At 42.8% G+C, this 27,034-nt stretch overlaps 1 protein-coding gene across 2 annotated transcripts in view; it reads left to right on the forward strand.

Moving 5' to 3' along the window:
- The window catches only part of ALG14 (ALG14 UDP-N-acetylglucosaminyltransferase subunit), a 154,775-nt gene that overhangs the window by 74,467 nt on the left and 53,274 nt on the right, over positions 1-27,034 (forward strand). Inside the window, exon 4 of one of the 2 annotated variants that reach the window (XM_081486226.1) lies at positions 21,790-22,226. The exons of the other annotated variant lie outside the window; for it this stretch is intronic. Within the exon in view, the coding sequence (XP_081342352.1) occupies positions 21,790-22,020 (231 nt within the window). The 3' untranslated portion in view covers positions 22,021-22,226. Of the gene's footprint in view, positions 1-21,789; positions 22,227-27,034 lie in introns of those variants that run through there. 2 annotated transcript variants of the gene reach the window in all.

A 27,034-nucleotide genomic window follows, 5' to 3' on the forward strand; every position in this document is an offset into this window, starting at 1 on the left:
TAAAAAGCATTCATCCTGAAACAGTAATGTAAAAACCCTTGGGCTTGTTAAGTCTATGCCCTCTGTGGAAAATTACATGCCTAGAAACTCCTGTGTTTTGGATTTTGACTTGTATTTTCCAAAACGTGAAGTATGGGGAATGTCACTTTTTTCTTACTTATCTGAATGGTGAGGACCAGCGACCACCTCTAGCATCATTGAGCCAAACCTCATGACTGTTCTACACTTGTCCCACCTTCAGTACAAAATATATATTCTTATTCAGCTTATGACTCAACTATTTGCTTTAAAAACCCTTAAGTGCTGCTTGCAGTGTAAAACCAAATCCTAAATTTTAAAAACTTCCATAGCTAATACTCTGCTAAAGGTTTAAAGCCTGACATTTAATCTCCATGAACTGGAGCGCTCTGATTTCACTGTTTGCAGCTAGTAAATGTCACTCTGAACATTGTTGCTTTCACTCACACTTAAGCACTTTCATCTGCCGTGGATGCAGTGTGTCAGAGAAGTCTTTGTGTGCTGCTCTAGTGAGGGGAAAAAAAGACGAAACCCGGCCTTTAAACAGAGTGAAAAAACCGCTTGAAAGGCAGCGATGACCCTGTTTTTTTATATGGTGTTTGTGAGCACACAATCCTGAGTTCTACCAGATTCTCTTAAAAACTAACTCTATTAGCTCAGTCAGAACAGGGTCCCCACTGAGCTCATACGTGGTTGCCAGCCAAGCAGCTCCCCCCTCCTTTGTGACCGGAGTGGGGATCGGTGGGAAGAAGGGGGAGAAGATGCTGTCATTCCTTTAATTTTACTTCTGCCTGCAGGAGGAATCTTGTCATCCTCTGGCTCCCCAAACTATTTTCAACCTGGGTGTTTTATTTCTTGGTTCTTGAAGGCTGCTGGCACACAGGACAGCCCTCACTTTTCATCATCTTGACATGGAATGGAAAATCAGTTTGTGGCTATTTTCATAGCAAGTGATTTACTCCTGTTCTTTTATCTGTCTCCGCTTTATACTCTTTGTTTGAACATATTTTTATTTCCCATCTATGCGGCCTTTTGTTCTTCTCCTGGGATTTTTCTGTTCACTTTTCCTCCCCTGCTCTCGCCCCATCCCCCATCCCCCTTCCTGCTAAGTCCCTGCGGGCCTTCCTTGTCTTGGTCCCCAGGCCCTTGCCCCGCCCCGCCCCTTTTGTGCACGTCCTGCTTCCTGCTTGGCTGCCCTCCTCTCTCCTGCCCGGTCTGTTACAGACACTGCTGGTGCTGCCTCCACTGCTGTTCTCATCCTTGGGCTCCCTCCTCATGTACCCATGGGCTCAGTCAGTAATAGCCCATGGTGCAGCAGGCAGACAGACTGAACTTGTCCATGGTCACCTTATAGACAGATTGTCAGCCAAATTCTTAGGCAGATTTGTTTTTAAGGCAGCTAATGCCTACACTAGCCTTTGTTTCCAGTTTCCTGGCAGCCATGCTAAAGCATGAGCTGAAGCCTAGAAACAGAACACTCTACAAGAAGCACTGAAGGGGAAATTTTAGAAAACTGTGGGCTTTTCTGACAGACATGGATTCAAGTCTCTACTCTGCGGTTTATTAGCTTTGTGGCTTTGGACAAATTCATTCATTTGACAAATGTTTATCAAGTGCCTATTATGTGCCTTCTAGGGAGCCAATTAATTACCCTCTGTCTTCCTCTCTTATGTTCCCAGCCAATTGGGAAATAAGACAGTAGAAATCAAAATATCAGCTTTATCAACTGATGAAAGCCACACTGGAGGATGTGGCTAACATATGCGGCCACCATGGGCTTACTTCTCTGCTAAATTAGGCTTTAGGCCCGCCTCTCTTCTCTACTCAGCACACAAGCCAGGTATAGAGGATAGATGCTGAAGACAGACAAGCTGAGAAGAAGAGAGTGAAGAAATCCAGGGGCCGGGTGCATCCTCATCTCCTGACCTCACCCTTGCCCAGGCCACTCCCCCTCTAGGGAAGGACCTAGTGGGAAGCCTGAGAGGAGACTTCACTCCTCCTCCCTCCTGGAACCTGGAAACTCCCTTCCCTCCAGGGAAACGGGAGGGTTGAGAGCTCGCCCTTCACTCTAAGCACTGTACCTAACCAGCGATTACCATAACAGGCAAAATAAACATTACCAGTCTGTCTTGTCACCTATAAAATACGAATCATCATACCTATCTCTTACTGTGGCTGTGGGGACTAAAGTGAAATGAGATACTGTTTATGAAGAATATGAGTACCTGTTAGCTGTCACCCTTTGCTCAGGACCAGCTGAAAGTAGAATTAGTCACTCAGTGGCTTGATATATCTTTGTTGTCCTCTTTATCTTCTCTTTTTGAGCCCCAGTTTGGTCATTTTTCCCCTCCTTACTACTGTTTAAAAGACTAAAAAAGTGGAAATAAAAAGCAGGAATACTAGTCCTAAAGCACAGTAAGCACAAATCTTTTCTAATCCTGGTGTACGTGTTACACAACTCATTAATCTGGAAAAAGGAAGCATTAGAGACAATTAAGTCTACTTTAGAACTACAAAACTGGTTGTTCTTGAAGGGTCACCAAAGTACAATATATGGCTACAAGCAGGTATCTTATATTGCATGGGAAATTTGTTTTGATTCCTCACACTTATTGTTATATTAACTTAAATGATACTCATGAGGTTCTTTATTACTGTAGAAAAGAATTCAGTTGAGCCTGGAAACCACAATGATGGAAAACAGTAAAGGTAGTGAGTTTTAGGGAATAACTTTTAATTCAGGGTACTTGGACTTTTTTTGAGGGCAGCAGGAAGCCACTGACGACAAAAGCTAAGATGGTCAGGTTTGTATTGTAGGAGAATGTCACGTAGCAGCGCTATGCAAGTGAAACGGGAGAAGGCAGGGCTGGAGAGCAGGGAGGAGGTGAACCAGGTGAGAGGAAATTGATTCACACCAAGTAGCAGCACCCAGATTTAAGGGCCTTCAGGAGTAGAATTGGCAGGGTCAGGGTGCCAGGGGCGGGGGTTGGGTGGGGGGGAATGTATCTGGTAAGAGGGCTCTATTTTGAAGTTAAAATAGGAATTTCCCTGGTGGTCCAGTGGCTAAGATTCCAAGGTTCCAATGGAGGAAGCACAGGTTTAATTCCTGGTCTGGAAGCTAGATCCCACATGCCACAACTCAGACCTAAGTGGCAACTAAGGTGGCAACTAAGACCTGGCACCGGCAAATAAATAAATATTAAAGAAACTATAAAATAAAGTTAGAATAATAAGAATTCAAATGGCAGTGCTGCCAGAGGCCCTTTCCAAGCAGGATTAGAGAGTTAACATGGGAAACTCAGCCTGAGAGAGACCGAGCCAAAGGAGAGATGAACTTGGCCAGTAAGAGAGGTTGGACCAGTGTCCCAAGAGGGAGCAGCCCTCTGGCAAGATAAAGCAGCAGGGTATGGCATGACACAGAGATTTGCCTTCCACTGATGGGAAAGAGAAAGGAAGAAAAAGAAAGGCAGAGAAGGAAATTAAGTCAACTGGGGGCTTTGGGGAGGGGGCACTGTCAAGAATGCTGTGGAGTTGTAGATGGTCCTGCCTCTCACATAATTATGTCAACCATTCACATAATAGGCACATAAAGACTTATTTCAGTTTTTCCCCCCAAAAAACAGATTTAACAAAAGTTCTTAGGTAGATACTAAGCTAGATTTTTTTTGTTGTTTTGTGAACAGTTTTTTTCTTTGGGGTTTTTTAATTGCATTCTTTTATTGACTGGGTTGGAGGAAATTCAGTCCTTGGGACAGGCTCTTTCCTTGCAGTCAGTTTTTATAGGACGTTACAGAACTTTTCAGTTTTAAAACGGATCTAAAAACAGTAAACAAGAAAAGATCAGTGAATACTTTTGCAAGGTGGAAGGGGAAGGAAAGAGAAATGACTTGATGGCGTTGGAACAGTCCATGATGTTCTTCTCTCACCCTTTTATATCCGTGTGTGTGCATGCTAAGTCGCTTCATTCGTGTCCAACTCTGTGCGACCCTGTGGACCATAGCCCGCCAGGCTCCTCTGTCTATGAGATTCTTCAGGAAAGAATACTGGAGCGCGTTGCCATGCCCTCCTCCAGGGGATCTTCCCAACCCAAGGATTGAGCCCAAGACTCCTGTGTCCCTGCATTGGCAGTCAGGTTGTTTACCACTAGCGCCTCCTGAGAAGCCTCTTTATATCCATAGATTATACTAATTGAACAGAGCACTCTGTTCCTATCATAACAGCAATATTAGGCATATCTGTGTTGAACATACATTTTAGTTTTCTAAGTGGTTACATAAAACAATGGAAAACTATTTTCTCTGTTTAAAGACTAAAGCTTTTCCTTCCATTTCATAGTTTTTAAAGACCCAGTATTGGAGCAAGGAGTCTTTAACTAATGACATACTATTACAGGGTTTTGTTCATATTTGTAGAGTCAGTGTATAAAGCCATTGTTTTTTCTGAAGTATTTTGATATATTAAACTGAGCAAAACTAGAGACCCAGCAGTGAATCTGTATTTCTGCCAGCTCCCCTAAGACTTTTTTTGGGCACCTGTTTTGTGCAAAGTGCTTGTTGATAAGGGCTGAATACAGTGCCACGTGTCTAGATTGTAGGCTCCCCGATGACTTACTTGTCTTCCCAAGCCCAAGTGCCAAGAAAAATGCCAAGCATCATTATATTTGTTGACAGGGAAGAATGAATTGAGAAAGTATCATTGATATATATACACTAACATGTATAGAATAGATAGCTAGTGGGAAGCTGCTGTATAGCACAGGGAGCCCAGCCTGGTACTCTGTGATGACCTAGAGGGGTAGGGTAGAGGAGTGGTGGGAGGGAGGCTCAAGAGGGAGGGGATATATATATATAGTTATAATGATTCACATTGTTGTACAGCAGAAACCAACACAACATTGAAAGCAATTATCCTCCAACTAAAAACTAAAAACAATACTTGTTGACTGTAAACAAATAGACTGCCAGGTACTTCTCCAAAAGTGTGTTTACTGGGGATCAGCAAAGAATTGCCATTTGAGGATCTGCGACCGTAGTTTTTTTGTTTTTTGTGGGTTTTTTTGTGACCATAGTTTTGAAAGATGCTTGCTCCTTGGAAGAAAAGCTATGACCAACCTGAACAGCATATTAAGAAGCAGAGACATTACTTTGCCAACAAAGATCTGTCTAGTCAAAGCTATGGTTTTTCCAGTAGTCACATATGGATGTGAGAGTTGGACCATAAAGAAAGCTGAGCACCAAAGAATTGATGCCTCTGAACTGTGGTGTTGGAGAAGACTCGTGAGAATCCCTTGGACTCCAAGGAGATCAAACCAGTCAATCCTAAAGGAAATCAATCCTGATTGATTGATTTGGAAGGACTGATGCTAAAACTGAAGCTCCAATACTTTGGCCACCTGATGTGAAGAACTGACTCATTGGAAAAGACCCTAATGCTGGGCAAGATTGAAGGCAGGAGGAGAAGGGGACAACAGAGGATAAGATGGTTGGATGATATCACCAACTCAATGGACATGAGTTTGAGTAGGCTCTGGGAGTTGGTGATGGACAGAGAAGCCTTGCATGCTACAGTCCATGGGGTCACAGAGTCAGACATGACTGAGCAACTGAACTGAACTGACCGTGGGTGAGCCATGTGCAAATCCCTGCTGCCAGGGCACAAGAAGAGGGGACCTCTCTTAAAGAGAGGGAGAGGAAGCTGGGAGGGTGATAGTGAACAAAGAGTCCATTGGAGGAATTGAGAGTTTGAAGAATAGCGGCTTTTCATTGGCTGGTTGTGAGCTCTTGCCAGGCAAGAAGAGGAGTCTGTCTTCTCCCTTTTGGGCTCTGTCTTAATAGGGCGTGAGAACCTTCTGGCCTCCCAACTCAATTTTAACTGATGTTTCTGTTTATTAACTTTTATACACTTTACATGTGTTAACTCATTCGATCATTACAATAACCCTATCCTATTTTTATCCCCATTTTGCAGATAGGAAAACTGAGACATATGGGGGGAAAAATTGATTTGCCTGAAGTCTGAGGGACACTAAATGGCAGAAACAGGATCCAAACCCGGATAGCTTGAGACTGCAGCATCTATGCTCTAGTGACTGTACTCTGCTACCCTTCTACTCAGGACAAAACTATTGAATTCATGAGTAAATATCCTAATGGAGTCATACGGATGAGACCATCCATTGTGATGGGCTGGTGATAGTTAATTAGAATTACAGCATGGACTTTAAACATGCTTGATTATAATTAACATCAAATTTGAAGTTAGCGTCTATCACATGTGTGAGTGCCTGCCTGACTTCAGTTCCCCTCCAGCATTCTCGTTGCCAACATTTCCCCGGACCAAAGGGAGCCTGCTTTTGTTTCCACACCCAGCTCTCTTTCAAAGACTGAAACCTTGGTGGGCCAGGGCTGGGGGAGACTGAATGGGGTTAGACAGCCAGTGGGGGTGGGAGTCATGAGCAACAATGAACCAGCGGCATTAAGAGCTGCATGGCGCTTACTCTCCCTGGAAACGCTCTGACACAGGCAGGAAGTATGATTTAATCCTGGTGAAGATAATTCCATTTTATACCCTAGAATAGACTGTCCTTGTAACAGAATTTTATTTTCAGTCTTGCCCTGGGAAGCCCTACCAGTAAGTCATCCAGTGTACGTTATTTGTCCTATTAGCTGAACTGAACAAAATAGGGCCCACTGCCTTTTCCGTTAAAAGGCTCTTAAAAGAGGCTGAGAGAACCTGCTGCCCCAACAGAAGGTGCCTGGACCATGGCCCAACGGTGCCCTGGGCAGGGTTTGCAGGAGGGGGAAGACTGCAATTCAGTCAAAAGAGCCACTGTTGATCTTGAAAGAGCATCAGCTACAGATGACGCAAGGATTCTGTCCCCACTCCAGCTCTGAGACCCCTCTTTTGGTCACTGTTGTGAAGCATCCTTAGGCAGAGAGATTAAAAAAAAATAACGGCAGCAAATATACACAAGGAACTTGCGGAGTTCTAAGTACTTGGCAGACTCTGCCTCACTTAATCTTCGCTGTAACACTATGTGGAAAGCCCGACTTCAATCCCCATTTTACAAATGAGGAAACTGAGGTTCAGAGAGGTGAGATAACTAGCCCAGCGTCACAGGGTAGAGAGTGGTAGAGCCAGGATTCACTCTCAGGTGGTCTGGCTCCAGGGTCCATGCTCTCATCGCTGCCCTTTCCCTGGACTGTCAATGCCTCAGATACCCCATCTTGTTGACCATAAGACAGAAACTTGTTTCAAAAAATGGGGAGAGAGCACATGTGAATGAGAAAACCTGAAGGTTTGGTCTTCTCTCCATAGTAGCTAAGAATTTCTTCTTAACAAAATTTGACTTTTGGTCAGCCAAGATGTTTCTGAGATTATCTACTGGATCAAAACCTGTTGCCTGGCCCTTAGGATGACTGTGGCAAAGGACCTCTCGGTGTTCCTGACAGACTGAGCCCCACCAATGAGGCTTTGCTTGTCCAGCCCACCCCCAGCCCCCAAAAGACCCAGGCTGTGATGCCAAGGAGCATGAGCAACCACTCCCCATGTCTGCAGAGATGCTCCTTCTTAGGGTGGGGCCTCTTGGCAGCAAAGGTGACAAAGTGGCAGAGCTTATGCTGCCTTGCCATCTTCCTCATCAGTGTCCCTCAGGTGCCTTTCTTCTCTTTAGCCTGTCCTTATCCTCACAATGTTGTCCACTTATCATTTTTAAAGAGTTAGATAATTAAGGAGTTAACTTCTAGTCTCTAAGATAGGACTCCTACCAGGGGTGCTCCCTGCATAAGGAGGTGATCTCTAAGCCTAGCCAGTGGAGGGAAAGAGGGGCGTCCTGGCAGAGCTCCTCAATTTCTGGCAGTTCTCACTGCTATTAGGAGCCTCAGGCTCACTGGAAAGCTCTTCCAGATGAGTTCAACTGGGCTGCTTGTCCCCAGAGTGGTTTCTCAGCTGGATGAGAGAGAGAGTGGCCTTTGATGGCTCACCAGTCCCCACATTTCCTCCCCCTACCCCCCTCCCCCACCGACACTGTCTTCTCCTTTAGCACACTCAGACCCCTTCGCAGGAAGGCAGATGAGGCGACGCTTATGTAGATTGCCAGCCCCCTTCCTGTAGTGCAGAGCAGAGGTTTCCAAGCACTAATCTGTACCAGAAACTCCTGGGAGCATGTTTAAAATGCATATTCCTGGGCCCCAGACCCAGAGATTCTGATTTGGAAAGAATATGAGTTTTTTATTCATTTTAATTCAAATATATTGGGCTTCCCTAGTGGCTCGGTTGGTAAAGAATTTGCCTGCAATGCCGGAGACCCGGGTTCAACCCCTGGGTCAGGAAGATGCCCTGGAGAAGGAAATGGCAACCCACTCCAGTATTCTTGCCTGGAGAATCCCATGGACAGAGGAGCCAGGCAGGCTACAGTCCATGGGTTCACAGAGTCGGACACAACTGTACAACTAACTTTCACTTTCACAATTGAAATATAGTTGATTTACAATATTGTGCCTATCTCTGCAGTAGAAAGTGACTCAGTTTTACACACATATACATTCTTTTTTTAAATATTCTTTTCCATTATAGTTTATTCCAGGAGATCTGGCCAAGAAGTTCATTTGGGTTTTCTGTAAGATACCAAACCTAAGTGAACTTTTTGGTCAACGCAATAGTTTGCTGTGCCCTACAGTAGGACCTTGTTGTTTATCCATTCTAAATGTGATAGTTTGCATCTCCTAACCCCACATTCCCATTCCATCCCTCTCCCTCCCCTAAGAATCTGCATTTTTGACAAGTACCCCTGGGCGAATGTGATGCGGAGGGCTGTGAAATACTAACATGGAGTCACTTCTCTCCTTGCCGGTTTAAAGGGTCCCTCTCTGAACAGAACTGGGACAAACCCAGTGCTTCTCTCAGTTTCTCCCAATATGACTGTCTTCTCAGTCTATAATGAGAGAGAGTTGTTAGTACAGCTGAACATACCTAAACAAGTTTAGCAATACTCAGGTAAGCTTGAAGGCAATAAAAACCTCCAAAAGATACTGATTTTGATAAGCAGTGTCATTCTGCTCCTGCAGATTACCAATGGAGTGAGGGGCACCGATGCTAGGATCTAGATAGATGCGTAGTGCACAGTGAAAGAGAAATGCCTTTTGAGTCTCTGCACGGAATGAAGCACATATTCTCTGGAGAACCCTGAACCTCTGATTCTAGGTGTGGAATCCAAGCTCAGCTCTAGAATACCATGTTCTTTAAGCTGCAGTAAGGTACAGCTTCCAATGCATCTCACTTTGTTGAATTCTATCTTCTTGCCTCTGTTTCATTGTCTGTCTTTGAGTATCATGTCTGTCTCTCTTTTATGCACACAACCAGAAACTCACAAACAAGTGTCTCTATGTATCCTTTCAGCTTAGAATTAAGGAATTAGATAATCCTCTATAAAAAATTTTGTAAGCCTTTTTTTATTACTGTACACACAATCTGTACATAAAGGAAATTATCCAAGGAAAACTGCTGAGTAGTTTTCAGTTCAGCAAGGCAGAAATTTTATACATAGGTTCATGTAAAAGAAATTCGGGAAGGATCATGAATAAAATATCACTTATCTGCCTGAGAGAGGGCCTTGACAGAAGTCAGGAGTTGTATAATTGCTTTGAATTCAAGCCAGTCCTTCCTGTTTAAAAAGGATACTCCCTTTTCTTTTGAAAATGTTAACCATTTCCACCACCACCCCAGTTTTATCTGCTGAAAGGCTTTTGCGATCCATTGTAGTCCAATGGTATGTTATAGTCTGCCACTAATTTCTCTATTAAAGCTATAAAATATTAACACCTATTGCCAGAATTTTGCCTTAATCCACCTCCCTGTGTTGTTTGTGCCTTGGTGTCTGCCTTGCCTTCAGCCCACTTCCAGCTAATGCTGGACCTGATGGACAGGGGCAGGACCAGGATGGGGGACAAGAGAGTCCCAGGCTTGTCTTCTAAAGCTTGTTTGAGTCTCAGCTGTGTGATCTTTCATAGGTCACTTAACTGCTCTGCGTTTGTCTCCTTGTCAAAAACATGAGTATAAAGAACCCATGTCAGCGGGCTGTTGCAGGGTTAAAGTGGGATAATTAGGCAGAATGCCACAAATTAGGCTCTGCATCTGGCAAGTAGTAGCAGCCCTGTGAATATCGAGATCTTTCCCTTCCCTTCTCAAGCTAAAGGGCAAGGACTGAACCTAAGTGACTCCCAAGACTGCACCCAGCACTAGCAATCGCTGCTTCTGAGTAAATGGTGTGAGGAAAACAAGAGGAAAAGCTACTGGATTACTAGGACTTAAAGGCCTCCATGTAAACATTTCAGAGTGTTGAAAATACAATGAAAACAAAAAAAGACCAAGAAGTCAGGAAATCGTCACCTTGACCATTTGGCCCAGAGAACAGGAAAACTAAAAGATTCAGTTTCCTCAACTGAAAGTAGAATCAACCAGGAAGCTTCAGAAAACAACGTTTGGCTAGCCTGACAGTGACCTTTAACGATGATGCAAAGAAGGCACAGCTTAACCATTCAGATTAAAATAAAAAAATTAAGTACTGATTTTATCTATGTATCTATTTATTTAAAAGAATTATTTATTTTTGTCTGTGCTGGCTCTTTGTTGCAGCATGCAGGCTTTCTCTAGTTGTGGTGAGCAGGGGCTACTCTCTTGTTGTGGAGCCTGCACTCTTAAGCGCCTGGGCTTTAGTCATTGTAGCAGGTGGGCTCAGTAGTTGTGACTTAGTTGTGGCTTAGTTACCACATGCCACAGTGAAGGCATGAGGGACCTTCCCAGACCAGGGATTGAACCAGTGTCCCCTGCATTGGCAGGCGGATTCTTAACCACTGGACCGCCAGGGAAGCCCCTTTGTTTTTATTTTTATAAATACATCAGGGCGAGGCAATGAAATGCCTCTCCAGCGTGGGCACCAACAACCTCTAGACTCTTTTTTGGCCACGCTGTACAACACGCAGGATCTTAGTTCCCCTGATCAGGGATGGGACTTGTGCCCTCTGCAGTGGAAGCTTAGAGTCTTAACCTCTAGACCAGCAGGGAAGTCCCCCTTGAGCTCTTTTGCCTACTCTGTACTTAGAGTCAGAGGAGCCTTAAACATGTATGGAGTGGCCAAATTATGTGGAGCCTTGTGTCGGTAAGGTCTTGCCAACATGCATTGAAACTGCTGGTGAACATCTTGGAGTTGTGAGGGGACACTGGTATCTGCTGTATGTGCATCTCTCACATGCTTAACTTCCACCTCTGTATCTCAACCCAACCCCAACAAATCAGGATGGTTGCAGAATGTTGGGAAGTCTGGTTTCCCACACAAGGACAAAATAGCTTAAGCTAGGGACTTCCCTGGCGGTCCAGTGATTGGAACAATGTACTACTAATCCAGGGGGTGTGGGTTCAATCCCTGGTCAGAGAATTAGGATCCCACATGCTGTGCAACTTGGCCAAAAGATAAAAATAAAATAGCCAAACTTCATTTTGAAATGAACATCAGGCTTACGCATCGGGTCATCAGGCTTGTTTACCATGTAATGGTGGCCATTTGGCCACAGGCCAAGAAGTACGCTATAGCAGCTCCTTAGATCCTGAGCAGGGGAGCTCAAGAATCCTTCAGTCTTCCACCATTTGTGGAAAAAGGGAAAACACTACTCCTGGCAATCAGGCTCCTTCTGTCATTTTTTCATATGTATCACTTGGAGTGGATCAGGCAGAGAAAAATAAAAAGTGACTTGAAGATAAAGAGACTAAAATGGATGGTTGGGTTACTCTCATAAGGGACCCTCTGAAGTGTAGAATAGATCATGCCAGGTCAGTGCCATGCCTGTGACAGAGTGAGGGACAAGCCACACAGTACTCTTAAGAGTTTGAAAAATGCCACAAGCGTTTTACTTTACTTTTGGATGGACTATATTAATAGCTTTTGTTGTTGTTTAGTTGCTATGTCATGTCCAATTCTTGTGCGACCCCATGGGTTCCCTGCCAGGCTCCTCTGTACATGGGATTAGCTAACATTTCTTGAATATTTACTATGGGACAAGCACTATGTTAAATGCCTTACAAGTGTTATCTTATTTGATCTCCACAGCAATACTAAAAAATAGATACTGTTTTCCCTGTGTTTATATTTGTTTCTGTTTGGATTACCATTTCCCACCCCAACATTTTATACCTTACCATCTCTAACTCCCAAGAAGGAGAATACATTAGCATTTACTGTCTTCCTGATGGACCCTCAGGACAGTCTCATCATGCCCTGTATATATGTCTCAGTTTACTTTATTCACCACAAGAGGTGGAAGCCCCTGAGATAGTCACCTGGACCTGTCAGCTCTGTTAAATTATAATCAGTCGCAAGCCCACAACCCTCCCCAACCTCCCAAACTCTTTTTACTGGCCCCAGTTTATGGTCAAGTCTACAAAATCTACATCCTCTCTCCTCCATCTGGCTCTAGTTGGTTTACCTAAACTACTGTACCACTTCATTAGTTACTAGCTCACAAGTCACCTCCTCCCAGATCTTCTTTGACCTCCATGTGTCTCTGTTCCCTTCTTCTGCTTTATATTATATAAATGTGTACCTAGTGTTTTCTGTCTTCCCATTGGAGTGTAAACTTTGTGAGAGAAGGGGCTTTTGTTTTCTAGTAAACAACAATATCCCTAGTACCCAGAACAGTACCTGGCATATTATCCTTTAGGATTTTTAAGTCTTGATCCAGGGGCTCATCTGGTGTTACTACAATCCACTTTTTTGTGTCCCTCTGTTCCTTCTTCTGTGTATTAACCAGTGAAGTTGCTCAGTGGTGTCTGACTCTTTGAGATCCCATGGACTGTAGCCTACCAGGCTCCTCCATCCATGGAATTTTCCAGGCAAGAGTACTGGAGTGGGTTGCCATTTCCTTCTCCAGGGGATCTTCCCGACCCAGGGATCAAATCCAGGTCTCCAACATTGCAGGCAGACACTTTACGGTCTGAGCTACCAGGGAAGCCCTTACTCAATAACTATGTCTTGAACAAATGAATCTGTGAGTGAGGTAACTGAGATATAGAATGAATAAGTAGTCTGTCCCTATTCACATTGCTGCTAAGCAGACAACTCACACCTATGTGATTGCAAAGCCCTGGTCCATAAGCACCATGCTGTTCAGCTTCTTGATGGATTATGTGAATGCAGCATGAGCAAGAATACTCTGGTTGACTGGGAGTAATCAACATTGAGGTGTCAGTATTAGGAACTTACCAATTGGTCAAGATCCTGCAGGACCAAAATTTACATTATATGATTAGGTGATTTAAAATATATATATATTTGGTCATTCAGATCACCAAAATATTTTTGGTATATATTTGGTCTTCATCCATTGTTCCTGACTCACAGCTCCTAAAACCCTTGGAATTTCCTAAGTGATGAGAGTGATAAAGGTGCCTTGTTAAGTTAATGAGATGACTTTGGGAAAGCACTCAAGAATGGGGGCTGCTTGCCAGTGGAGCCAGCTGTGTGATTAAAGGGTGAGAACTTCTATCCCACTCCCATCCTACCCCCAGCCTCTACCTCTGGCAGGGGAGAGAGGATGGAGGATGAATCAGTCACCAATGGCCAGTAGTTTAATCAATTGTGACTATGTAATGAAGCCACCATAAAAACTCAAGAGATCAGGGCTGGGAGAGTTTCCAGGTTGCTGAACACATACAGACAGGGAGAACAGCATGGAAATTCCACACCTTTGCCCCATACCTTACCCTGTGTGTCTCTTTTTCTGGCTATTGGTTTGTGTCCTTTAATATCCTTCATAATAAATCAATAAACTAGTGAGTAAACTGGTTTTTCTGAGTTCTGTGAGACATTCTAGCATGTGACACGACCTCAAGGAATGGGTCATGGGAACCTCTGATTTATAGCCAGTTGATCAGTAATGTGAGTAACAATCTGAGTTTGTGACAAGCGTCTGAAGGGGAGGGTTGTCTTGGGGACTGAGCCATTAGCCTGTGGAATGTGATTCTATATCAGAGTAGATAGTGTTAGAATTAAGTTAAACAGTAGGACAACCCGTTGTTGTCCGTAGCATTGTTTGTTGTGGAGAAGCCTATACACACACACACATTGGAATTGGGTCCAGGAACCTAATTTACATTGAGAACAGTTTTTTTTGAGTTGTTATCAAACAAAATGGAAGTAACTGATATTTGAGGAACTAACAAATTCATTGTCTTTATACCATAAGCCATTAGCCTAAATAAAAATGATTTATAACTTAACCTTTTTTGAAATGCTTTAAAAGAAGATGAAAGCTATGCCTGGGTAAAGAGAAGTGGAGCAGGGCCTGGGTGGACTGCGACATGTTCAAGCAGTGAAGCAGCTGATGCCCGTGTAAAAACATGGAGTGGAAGTAGTGATATAATCGGAAAAGTAGACCTCAAAATGCCATGTACACAATGATGACAACTCTGAAAATGCTGTGTGTTAGCAATAGAATTGTAAGGGGCCTTGAAGTTCATAAATAGTGATTCTTTTTGGTTTTTTTCATGTGGCTTTCTTTGGTTATTTCATGTGGGTCTTGATGTTTAGATGTTCCTATTGAACTGTTACGACTCAGATGATTAAATATACATAAAAAAGAAGAAATGCACTGTACCACAGTGTGAGCCAAGCGGACACGTCATCGCATCTGCTCTGCGTCCTGTTCCTCCCTGCTGTCCACCTCCAGTGAGCACCAACAGTCAGCGCTGCCTTTGCTCAGGCTGTGCTCCCACGCCCAGCCTTCCAGTCCTCTGACGATATCCTCTGTGGTATAGACCACCTGCCCTCTGACTGCATTTTCTCCCTTACCCTCTTGATTACTCTCAGATGCTTCTCTCTCCAGTTCTCTGAGGCTTTTATCCCACTGCTCCTGCCCTCCTCTGCTCCTGAAATGAGGACTTGTGAGTGTCCCTTCCCTACTCCAGAGCACTCACCCCGGCCTTTCTACTTCTGCATCCTCACCCGTGTCTCACTCTGCCTCTTCCTGTGCACACGGGCCAGCGCTCGGAGCCCTGCCCAAGGAAATCCTGTGACTGTTCTGACATGAACCGTTCCTTCTCTCACTCTGAAATTCGCTGCTCTCAAAGCCTTTGTCTTTTTCCAGACCGGTCAGGTTCTTTGTTAACGAACCATAAAAATCCACCCTGGCTGACTGAAACAGAAAAAGAATTCAGTGAAAGACTGTTGAGAGCTCTGAGAGTTACTGGGAAAGCTAATGAAGGAGGATTAGTAAACATGGAAGGACAAGCTGGGGAGCCGAGCAGAGAACCATGAGAACCATGGCCTCAGGGCTGGTTTGGAGGGGCAGTGCTGCCACCACTGCTGGACAGTGAACAGTGTAGCTGGCCCCCCTGGTACTGGATGCCAGATTCTGACAATGGTTCCTCTGCCTCCAGAACAGATTGTCCTCTGGCCTTGCCTCTCTGCACCACTAGCTCCTGGTCAGGCCTAGGCAGAAACATCAGGCCAAGTCACAGCCCATCCACTGACTGCAGAGGGGATGCAGACAGGGGTATCTCACTTGTGCTGTGAGAGCTGGGCTCGGCCTGCTGCCCCAACTCTTACAGTGGGAGATCACTCTGTTTCCAGACAAGAACAAAAAAGAGAAACAAAAGGCCACATGGCCCATCCCCAATTCAGGACAGTTGTTTTATTAAACTTTCTACAACTTCCTTAAGTCCTTGAAGCTGTTTCTTCTAACCTCTCACTCAGCAAGAACTCTGGAACATAGTTTAATGCAAAATGAAAGCCTTAGGGGTCACAGATTTATATATGAAATGTTCATAACAGCATGATTTAGAATACCAAAAAGAAAAAAAAAAGGAGTCAGCCTGAATTTTCAACAATAAAGGAATAGTTGGATGAATTATGATATATCCATAGGATTAAATATATGCAGTCATTAAAAATCACAAATTTTAAAAACTTTTTACCACACAAAAATATAACTGAAAAGAACTTTATAATATGTATACATAAGCTCTCAGAATTATATATGTGCATACATGAACATATTTTATAGTGAAATATAAATGTATATATAATATACCAAAATGTTGACAGATTGATGAGATTAGAAGGATTATTTTTTTTCTTTATGCTTTTCTGCACTTTTCACATTGAGCTGGGAAGTTATAAATATTGAAAAGAAAATCTGGTGATGGGAGACTTCCTATGCCACCATTTTTAACCTTTGTCATGTTCTCAGTACAATTTTTCCCAAACCAATCTTAAATAGTCTAAATTCTTACTCCTTTCTCCCAATCTTTATGTTCATGTACAGCTCCTTCATTCCATTCTGTAAGCCATTCCCCAGCCTCACTTCGCATGTGAGCTCCCCCCTCTCCTGTGCATTTTCCCCTCCCTGCATTTTAGCTCAGTGATTCACTGACATAACCATCTCTAGGATTTCCATTTCTCTTCTTTTAGCCAAATCTGAAGATCTTGTCTCTGTCAGTTTAGCCAGGTCACCTTGTGGCTTTCTTATTTTCTAAACTAAGAAGGGTTCATTCTTAAGCACCCTACCTGTAAGGCTTCATAGAAAGCCTCACATCTGAGCTCTTCCTGTGTCTCCTGACTAGTCCCAGGTCTCGGTGTTTACTCCCTTCCTCATCTGCTCATTTATCTCATTTACCACTGTATTGGTTCCAGCATAGTGGAACCAATATCCTATACATGGAAGTGTTGGTTTTAACAGGACCTGTGACCTCCAGAGACTACCTGCCTGAGCCAGCTCGGCTTTGACAATAGGTTTGAGTTCCCCCCAGCTTTATCCATGGCCCTGGAAGCTCAGTAAAACCTTCCCTGCAGCTGTGTTCCTGCAGTTCATTAGCTCTCTCCAGCTTCCACCTCCACCAGCAAGAAGCTGTGCAAAAGGGTAGTTTTCAGGCCATGGCCTCAGAGTTGGAATCTGCTTTTCTGTCCAGTCTTTTCAGATTACAGCCATAATTGGGCTCTCTATGGGACATCTCTAGTGGCTCAGATGGTAAAGAGTCTGCTTGCAATGCGAGAGACCCAGGTTCGATCCCTTGGTCAGAAAGATCCTCTGGAGAAGGAAATGGCAACCCACTCCAGTATTCTTGCCTGGAAAATCCTATGGACAGAGAAGCCTAACCGGCTACAATTTATTGGGTCACCAAGAGTCGGACACGACTGAGTAACTTTCACACACATCTTACTTACAGGTGACTCAGATGATAAAGAATCCACCTGCCAATGAAGGAGACCCAGGTTCCATCCCTGGATCGATAAGATCCCCCAGAGAAGGGAATGGCTGCCCACTCCAGTATTCTTGCCTGAAAAACCCCATGGGCAGAGGAGCCTGGTGGGCTACAGTCCATTGGGTCGCAAACAGTCGGACACAACTGAGCGATTAACACTTTGACTTTCACTTCATCTGGCTTTCAAGGTCACCTTCATATGCTTGGATCACTCTCAACTTCATGGTCTTTGACCTTCAAACCAACCTAGGACCCCGAAGGTCTTGGCCCATATTCTGTGTTTGGGGTTTGTACTAGGCTAGGAGTAAAGTTCAGACTACCCTAGTTAAATATATGTTGTCATGCATGTGCCGATGTCATATCTCAACCAACAGGACTTGACCTGTGGTGACCCAAATCTATGGAACAACAGTCCTTTTGTAACTCTTCTTAATCCTTGATCTGGCTCATCTACCCTCATGACTTCATGTTTATATTAGCCCTAACCTCTTTCTCTTTTCTGGACCCATAACTTATATTATCCTTAGTATATATATATATATGTCTTGGGTTTCCTACTTTCAGAGACATTTATTCATTGATTTGTTAATTCATCCAGCAGGCCCATATGAGCACCTACCAGTTGGCGCCATAAACAATCAGAGGCTAGGCAATAAGACAAAATAAAGGGCTGTGTCAATTGGGATGCTTTTTATTGCTAGTGACAGAAGTCCTGATTCAAACTGGCTTAAGCAAAAATGGAATATATTCCCTCACATGCCTGACTAACCTAGGACTAGATCTGGTTTCCTTCAGGCACAGCTGGCTTCGTGGATCTTAAATCCTCCCTTTGGGACCTGGCCTGTCTTCATCTCTCAGCTCAGCTCCATTGTGCTGTGTGATGGCTTCATTCTCAGCTCTCCACATGGTGGCAAGAGAGATATTAACAGTACCAGGCCCACATTCTCCTAGGTGCCAGTACAGCAGAGAAGGTACTGTTCTCTTTGCAGCCCCAACAAATGTCCTACTATGTCTTGTGGTTACTCACTGGATTAGATGCTCTTCCCTAAACAAGTGATTTTTGCCAGGGAAATTTAGGGCTCTCAGTGGTCAGACTAGAGTCATATGTCCTCTCCTTGTAGTTGAGTATGAAGTCAACTCTGTTCAAGCACTTAAGTTGAGAGCAAGGGGTACAGTGGTTCCCCTGAGGAAAAGGCAATGGATGAGAGATGGTAAAAAAAAAAAAAAAAGAATTTTTAAACTGTCAATCACAGCCTTTATGCTCATGATGAATGTGCGTGATAGAGCTACAAACAAGGTCGAGTCTGGCAACAGGAGCCTTTGACTTCATATATAACAGGCAAATGATTCCCAGCTTCCTTGTCCCTCAATACGTCTTTTTCTTCCTTCCTTCAGCAGAATTTAATGAGTGCCTGTTTTGTCACATGTGCACAGCATAGATTATACTAGAAGTTGACCCTGCTCATAAGCAGCTTACAAAATAGTGAGGTAGAAAGATAGTAATAACACTGCACCCATGTTTACTGCAGAGAAGGCAATGGCACCCCACTCCAGTACTCTTGCCTGGCAAATCCCAATCCCATGGATGGAGGAACCTGGTAGGCTGCAGTCCATAGGGTTGCTAAGAGTCAGACATGACTGAGTGACTTCACTTTCACTTTTCACTTTCCTGCAGTGGAGAAGGAAATGGAAACCCACTCCAGTATTCTTGCCTGGAGATTCCCAGGGATCGGGGAGCCTGGTGGGCTGCCGGCTATGGGGTCGCACAGAGTCGAACACGACTGAATCGACTTAGCAGCAGCAGCAGCAGCATGTTTACCGAGAATTTGTATTTTAAGAAAGAGAAAACTAAGAGTATTTTTGTGTTTTTTATAAATTAAAAAGACAACTTCAACCATTATATTGTTTAAAATCTTCTTTCCCCAGGCTGTCTCAGTAAATTCTGTTTTGTTTAGTGCTTAAAATAAGTCTTTCTGATATGCTTTGTTGAATAACAGAAACTCCATAATCCATAATTTTTCAATATTTACCTAGGCTTCTGTAAGGGCTTCCCTGGTAGCTCAGTGGTGAAGAATCCACCTGCAATGCAGGAGACACATGTTCGATCCCTGGGTCCAGAAGATCCCCTGGAGAAGAAAATGGCAATCCACTCCTGTATTCTTGCCTAGAAAATCCCATGAACTCCCAGAGGAGCTTGGCAGGCTACAGTCCATGGGGTCCCCAAAGAGTCAGACACGACTTTACAACTAAACAACAACTATAATAAGGCTTCTGTAAAACTCAGATTTAAAACCTGTATGTAATTAAAAGCTTTCCTTCACTTAAATTTTAAGTTTGTTTTTTTTTAGTATTTGGTTTAGGGTTTTGTGATTTTGTTGTTCCTAGGACTTTTGCAGTAAGGTACCTCAAAATAAAGAAACAACAGAGGCAAACAAACAAAATACCTTTAATTTCCACTTTTACCTTAACAGTCTCTGCTTCTGGTCTATGGCAGGTTATTAAAGCATCTCCCACCAATGCCCAGTCATTTCCCCTTCTATCTCCAGACATTTCTATCAATGTATTCACAGCTTGTATATAGCCAGCTAACCAGATACTGAAAGAAACACATGTAGATATGTACTTTTTAAAAATTTATTAAATTTTGGCTGTGCTGGGTCTTTGCTGTGCAGGCTTTTCTCTAGTTGCAGTGAGTGGGGGCTACTCTCTAGTTGTGGTGCACAGGCTTCCCATTGCGGTGGCTTCTCTTGTCGGGGAGCATGGGCTCTAGGCACACAGGCTTCAGTAGTTGCAGCAGGTGGGCTCAATAGTTGCGGCTCTCAGGCCCCAGAGCACAGACTCAATATTTGTGGCACACAGGCTTAGTTGCTCTGTGGCATGTGGAATCTTCTCAGATCAGGGATCAATTCCATGTCTCCTGCATCGGCAGGCAAATTCTTCACCACAGAGTCACAAGGGAAGCCCTGTACTCTTTTTTTTTTTTTTAAGGCAACAAACATGAAAATACTTTTGTGACATTCAAGATCCAACATGCAACCCTTTTTATTATTTTTTAGGTGCAGGTTTTACTTTGTTCTGTGCTATGGGAGAAAAAAATGAAAAAAAGCAACACAAATAATCCAAGGATTAGGGAATATATTAACATAGCAGCTCTCAACTGGAGAGTTGGCAGTGCCCAGAGACATTCTTGATCGTCTTGGCTACTGGAATCTTGTGGGTAGAGGCCAGGGATGCTGCTCTACATCCTACAATGCACAGGACTGGCCCCCACAAGCAAAAATAATCCAGTCCAAAATGTCAATAGTGCCACTATTGAGAAACCTTGCATTAATAGGATTTTTAGAATTCTAAACCCTGAAAGGATTCAGAACAATCTTGTAACTTAGGCTTCAGACAAAACCAGAAACAAATGAGACTCAGAGAATTTTAGAATCCTAGAACTAACGGGAAAGGTCATCTAGTCCAGTCTTTCTACTTCCCATATAGAGTTAGGAGTCACATAGAGGAAAGGAGACTGGAAACAGTAGAACTCCACCCCTGCAATGCATGATCAGGCAACTGGTCCAGTCTTTGCATCTCAGTTTTCATATCTGTGAAAAGGGAACCAAAAATTTGCCTCAAATGATTGCTGTGAGGATTGACTTAAAGAATACAGGAGGGAGCGGACATACGCATACTTATGGCTGCTTCACATTGTTGTATGGCAGAGACCAACACAACATTGTCCTCTGGTTAAAAATTTTAAAAAATACATCTGAGCTATAAAGAAAAGAGTACTCTATGAGTTAGATTTAATTTCTCTTGTTAAATTCAGCAACTAAATTGTTTTTAACCGGTGGCTTTCTATTAAAAAAAAAAAGATTAGCAGAATTCAAAGCGTTAAAAGTGTCTGGATTACAAGTGTGGATTGAATTCTCTTGAGGGAAAATCTCATTCATTTGGTAGCCCTCTCTCAAATATCCCCCCCCTTTTTTTTTTTGAATTGAACTACAGTGATTCTACCTCCAACAAAAATGTTCTACATAATTTAGTCATTTAAAGACATTTTCTCCTATATCTTTCATGTCAGTCCTCCAACTATTATAAAGATTGCTTTAAAAAAAATCAACACAAACAAGTCAGCACGTTAGAAAACAGTGAATCACAGCTGGTTTCCATATATTTAACATTCGGGATCCACAGAGCAGTCGGAAGAGCGACTCGCACCCATCCCGTGGGTGCTGGCCGAACACTGGGCACTGTACACACGTGCCTTAGCACAAGGCAGGCCACCCAGGTGCAGAGAAGTCAAGTAATTTTCCCCAAGTCACACAGTTGATAAGCAGGGGAGCCAACAGCACAGCCCCACTTGGCTCCCAAGCACATGAGTTTTCTGCAGACTGGATCTTAACAGGGAATCACTCAAGACTTGGAATTAAAAAAAAAAAAAAACTCTAAGATTAGAATGTTTTTGATTTTAAATGCCTCACTTAGAGTAGTATCCTGTGTTTTTATTTGACCTTCAACTTTTTTTTTTCCAAGGTGTTGTGTAACGGACCAGGAACATGTGTTCCTATCTGTATATCTGCCCTTCTCCTTGGAATACTGGGAGTAAAGAAAGTGATCATTGTCTACGTTGAGAGCATCTGCCGAGTGGAACATTTATCCCTGTCCGGAAAGATTCTGTTTCACCTCTCCGATTACTTCATTGTTCAGTGGCCAGCTCTTAAGGAGAAGTATCCCAAATCTGTGTACCTCGGGCGAATTGTTTGACCTACGACAACTTACTTCTTTAGAATTTTGCTAGCCACAGTGTTTACTGTAAATGGGGAACAAAAAAACTACATGTTTTTTATAAAAAAGCTTTTGAAGATCCTGAGAATTATTGGTGGTCAAGGGTGAAGAAATGTGTCAGTATCCCAGTGAGGAAACTAAGGTTCCTCTTATAAAACAAACATTAATAAACTATTAAGTATGTATGTCTCTGTGCTCCAAATTTCCTTTCTATGTAAAAGTATTTATCACTGCCTGCAAATTATCTTCTGACTTGTTTTACTTAATATTTTTTCTAGGGCTAAATATAGAATTTGTATGAATAGCCACATTTCCTGTTCTATAGGTTTTTTGTTTGGTTGGTGTGTTTTGGTTTTTTTTTTTTTACAGTATTCTACATTATAGAAAGAAAAATATTTCTTAGTTTTTGTTCAGACACAACAGGCTTTATTTCCTGTATGGAAACAGAGAGGTCCCTGGTGAATCCTTTCAGCATAAAGGAAGCAGTTATATTAAATTGGCTTCATGACAATTTGCACTCCACAGGCTTCCAGAACTGAGCGCATAAACCAGTATCTTTTTTTATTCTTCAGTTTTGCTTTGTGAGTAATTGGCCTCAATCCAGAATATCTTTTAAAAATCTTTTGTTTGTTAAAATAAATGGAAAGGTGACTACTGTCATAGAAGTAAGAACATGTTTCTGTTTATCAGGGCCAAACTCTCAAAACACTTTTTTTAGCGTTTTAGTAAATTCAGTGTTTCGTGGCCATAGTTGTATCTGGCATTTTAAGATGTGTAGGCTCAGTAAGTGTGTATTTACTTAACATTTAGGTGAGTGCTTGTTGTATGCCAGGTATTCTAAGCACTTTTCAAATAGTAACTGATTTAACTCTAATAACAACTCAATGGCGTAGGGCTTGTTTTTATCCCCATTTTACAGATGACTTTCCAAGATTACATGACTGGTAAGTGCCAGTGTAGGAATTCAAGCTCAAGCTTAATAGCAGAGCCAGTTTAGGGACCCATAGTTAGGAGGGCTCCTCATTTGGTTTAATACTCTGCTGTCTCCCTCTTGAATTCTTCACATATTATGAACAAGAGGCTCTAATTGTATTTTGCACTGGACCTCACAGATTATTTAGCTGGCCCAGCTTGAGAATCTCTTCTCCTAAACAGCCATGTCAACTTTAACAGAAGTACAACATCCAGTGCAGTGCCTGGCCTGGCAGGCCTGCAATAAACAGGAATTCCATTCCCCCCCTTGCTATTTTAACAAGGCAACAGACAATGAGAAGACCTTTTGTGATGTTTAATTTTTTTTTCCTCTTAAATCTTTTTTATAAGTATGATATAAAGCCAATAAAAAAATAGAAATTAAAAAAGAAATTGACTTTTGGAGAAAAGAGTGATCACCCAAAATGACCTACAGTTAAAACACTGAGGCTACTCTAGCCTTTCTTGTACTTTTAGAAAATCTCCTTCTCGGAAGTCAAGTAGGCTCATCTGTCACCAGTACCTTTTCCTGGATTTTTGGCTGTAGAAGCACATGGCAGAAAACACTCAGAACAGAAAAAGTACCTTGCTGTCTGGATTTGGTGGCCATGGGATAGCCAAGCACTAGTTCATTGTGCTTTGACTTTAATTCTCAAACCTCTGGCACTGGCTCCATGTCACCTGACGTAAAGGTCTGAAATATCAAACAATTTGTGTGGTTCAGCCAAGAGTGGAAATGAAGTAAGCCTCTACTTTTCTAGGGAGAAAGTGATTTTTTTAGGGACAGTAGCACATACATTTTATGTGTCTTTGAGTTTGTTCATAAGTGCCACTGGGTGAATAGTTGCCCACTGAAACTGGACTGTGTTCAGTGCATTTAATGCTCCAGGGCAACTGCCCCGGGGGCCCCATAGCTAAGCCTGCTGACTTGGCTCCTGCACTGGCTTAGGCCATGGAGAATTGTAGTAAAGAGACCATGATTTTTTCCAGAAACATATGTCCCAGATGTTTTGCAGAGCCTTAACTTAGACAGTGGTTAGTCTGGAATGTCAGAGAAAGAATCTTATGTATATCACTAAAAGTTTAGAAATATCTGCAGGGGCTGGGGCTGCTGTGCACGCATTCAGAGCCTGGCTGAGCCACACAGGATCATGCCTTCCTGCTCAGTTCCAGATTATTTGGTAAACAAATTCATGTTCCCCTGTGCCTTATTGTTATGGCTATTCAAGTCCTCAAGATCACACTTTAGCAAAAGAGGCTGATTTTTGAGGTTGCAGTAGAGGCTGTTCTCCTGCTATGCATTTCTGTGGTGTCAAGAAAGCTAGTGCTCTGCTCTCAATTCAAACTGAAGAAATCAGTAGCTAGCTTGTCTTTTCCAATTTCTCTCGAAACATTTAGGAATGCAGCTCTTACTGGTAGAGACTGCTCATGAGAAATTAGTTGTATCAGTCTTTAAATGAGAGACAGGCAAACCACACATCCTGCCCACACCTACTTCCCTGGAAGATTTTATCTACAATTCAGCTGTCCTGAAGGGTCTCAGCAGCTTGCCAGGTCAAAACCAAACTGTTTCAGAGAGGGCTTCCATGAATCATCACAGGAAGCTTGTGCCTGGAACGAAGAGTGCTATGATACCACGTCAACAAGAGGAATGTTGTACAGTTTTAAACTGAATAGCAAGAGTTCCTTGCTAGAAGGGAGCTGGCCCAAGCTTCCCCTTACAAAAGCAACTTCAAACACACTTTAATTGCCGTTAACAGGAGAGGTTAACATTGGGAAATGTACCACCTCGTACTGTGCAGCTCCCTGCCTGGAATCATGCTTCATATCTTCTAAAAATCCCCAGCTCTCCAAAAACAGTTTGGTAGCAAACTCTTTTACATGAAGCTTCTTTTATCCACAATAATGTCATTTGTGCCTGTATGCTAAGTTGCTCTGTCCTGTCCGACTCTTTTCGACTCTGTGGACTGTAGCCCGCCAGGCTCCTCTGTCCAAGGGATTTTCCAGGCAAGAATACTGGAGTGGGTTGTGATGAGCCTGCTTCTATAAGTCTCAACGGCCCAGCACTCTAAAAGCAAGTTGTGTTCTTGTTGCCACTCACTTGAAACACTGATTTGACATGTCTCCTTTTCCCTCCAGGGTGATCACCCAATGCCAGGCTCTGCCATCTCGCTCAAACAGCAAACTTTAGAGTAATTTTTGTTTTGTTACTCTCTTTAAGCCACATATAATAGATTGCCTTTAAAAAAAAAATAGCCCCAGAATTTTCTCTTATCTTTTGATTCTCCTGTCCTTGTCATCTGATTTTACCCATCAATTCTGCCTTTGAACTACTTCGTATCTAGCCTCTATTTTAGTCCCACAGTCACAACTCAGCTAACTCTTTAACATACATTTCTTGTTATGTTAGCACATTTGTTGAGGAACTGAGGCATAAAGAGATTAAGTAACTTATCTAAGATTCTGTAACTAGAAAGTAGCAGAGCTGGCATCTGAACTAAGGTGCACTAGCTCCAGCCAGACTTACTTGAACAGCTATGTTAGGTTTGAAATATGAGAAGTGCTAAAAAGTAGATCAACAGGATGCTGTGACGGGAATACAGTGCTGGATGCTGTAAAGAAGAATATCAGGAAAGGATTCTCTAAGAAAGGGACACTTTAGATGAGATTTGAGGCCGAGTGCCTGATATATTTGTCCTCTTCCCGTTTCCCATAATATCTCCCCTGTTGCCCATAGCCTGGTTTCAGCAACTTCTCTACACACTTCTTCTTTTTTATATACACATATAAAATTTTATTTATTTATTGACTGCACTGGGTCTTTGTTGCTGCTCAGGCTTTTCTCTAGTTGAGATACATAGGCTTCTCATTGCAGTGGCTTCTCTTGTTTCAGAACATGGGCTCTAGGCTTGCGGCTCCCGGGCTCTAGAGCACAAGCTCGGTAATTGTGGCACATGCGCTTAGCTGCTCCACGGCATGTGGGTTCTTGCCACATCAGGGATAGAACTCATGTCTCCTAGATTGGCAGACAGATTCTCAACCACTGAGCCACCAGGGAAGCCCCTCTCCACACTCTGTGTCCTAGACACACACACAAAGTTAAAGCTGATTACATATCACCAGATTGCAATACCTTGTGCTTATAAACACCTGTGAAGGGAAGACACCAATGCTTGGGCTGATTATTTCTTTATCTTTGTCTTACTTGAGGGACTATACCTCATACTATTGTGTCCTTGCTTCATTCTTGGTCATACCTACCACAGCTCAGGACAGAATGTAGCCATGAGGTAAGTACATAAATTCTTACACCTTTAGACTTTGTCTAGGCCTACTTCTACTAGTTCCATTTCATCTGGATCAGTACTTCTCAAGCTTTTTGGTCTTAAGACCTCATTAAAAATTGTTGAAAGATCCCAATGAACTTCTGTTTTTATGGGCTATATTTGTCGATATTTACCACATTAGAAATTAAACCAGAATTTTTTTAAACATAAGAATATACAAGGACACTTTTCATTATCTGTCAGAGCAATGATATCATCACACATCATTGTAGCATTTACAAAACTATAAAATAATGAAAGAATGTGGAGGAAAAAGGCAAATAACATTTCGATATGTCTTATGACAATAGTTTTGACCTCATGTTCTCATTTTGAGAGCTGCTCTTTATAATGGCACACCAATGAGTTCACCTCCTCTAGCAGCCTTTCATCAATCTGTGCTCTGTCTACTAGATTTCTATTGCTGTGTAACAAAAGTGCTGCAAAGTTACAGGCTTAGAATAATACTTATTATCTCACAGCTCTTGTTTAGAAACCCATGCAGGACTTAACTGATTCTCTACTCAGGGTCTCACAAGGCTGTAATCCAGGTGACAGCCAGGACTGGGCTCTGATCTGAACCTGTGGATCTTCCAAAGTTATTCAGGGTGTTGCTAGCTGAATTCAGTTCCTTGCAGTTGTAGAACTCATGGTGACCTGTTTCTTCCTTTTTCTTTGCAGGGGTAGGGTGGGCG

The sequence above is a fragment of the Giraffa tippelskirchi genome, chromosome 5, assembly GCF_054371585.1.
Source record: "Giraffa tippelskirchi isolate mGirTip1 chromosome 5, T2T-mGirTip1v1.2.pri, whole genome shotgun sequence".
In the NCBI taxonomy this organism is placed as follows: domain Eukaryota; kingdom Metazoa; phylum Chordata; class Mammalia; order Artiodactyla; family Giraffidae; genus Giraffa; species Giraffa tippelskirchi.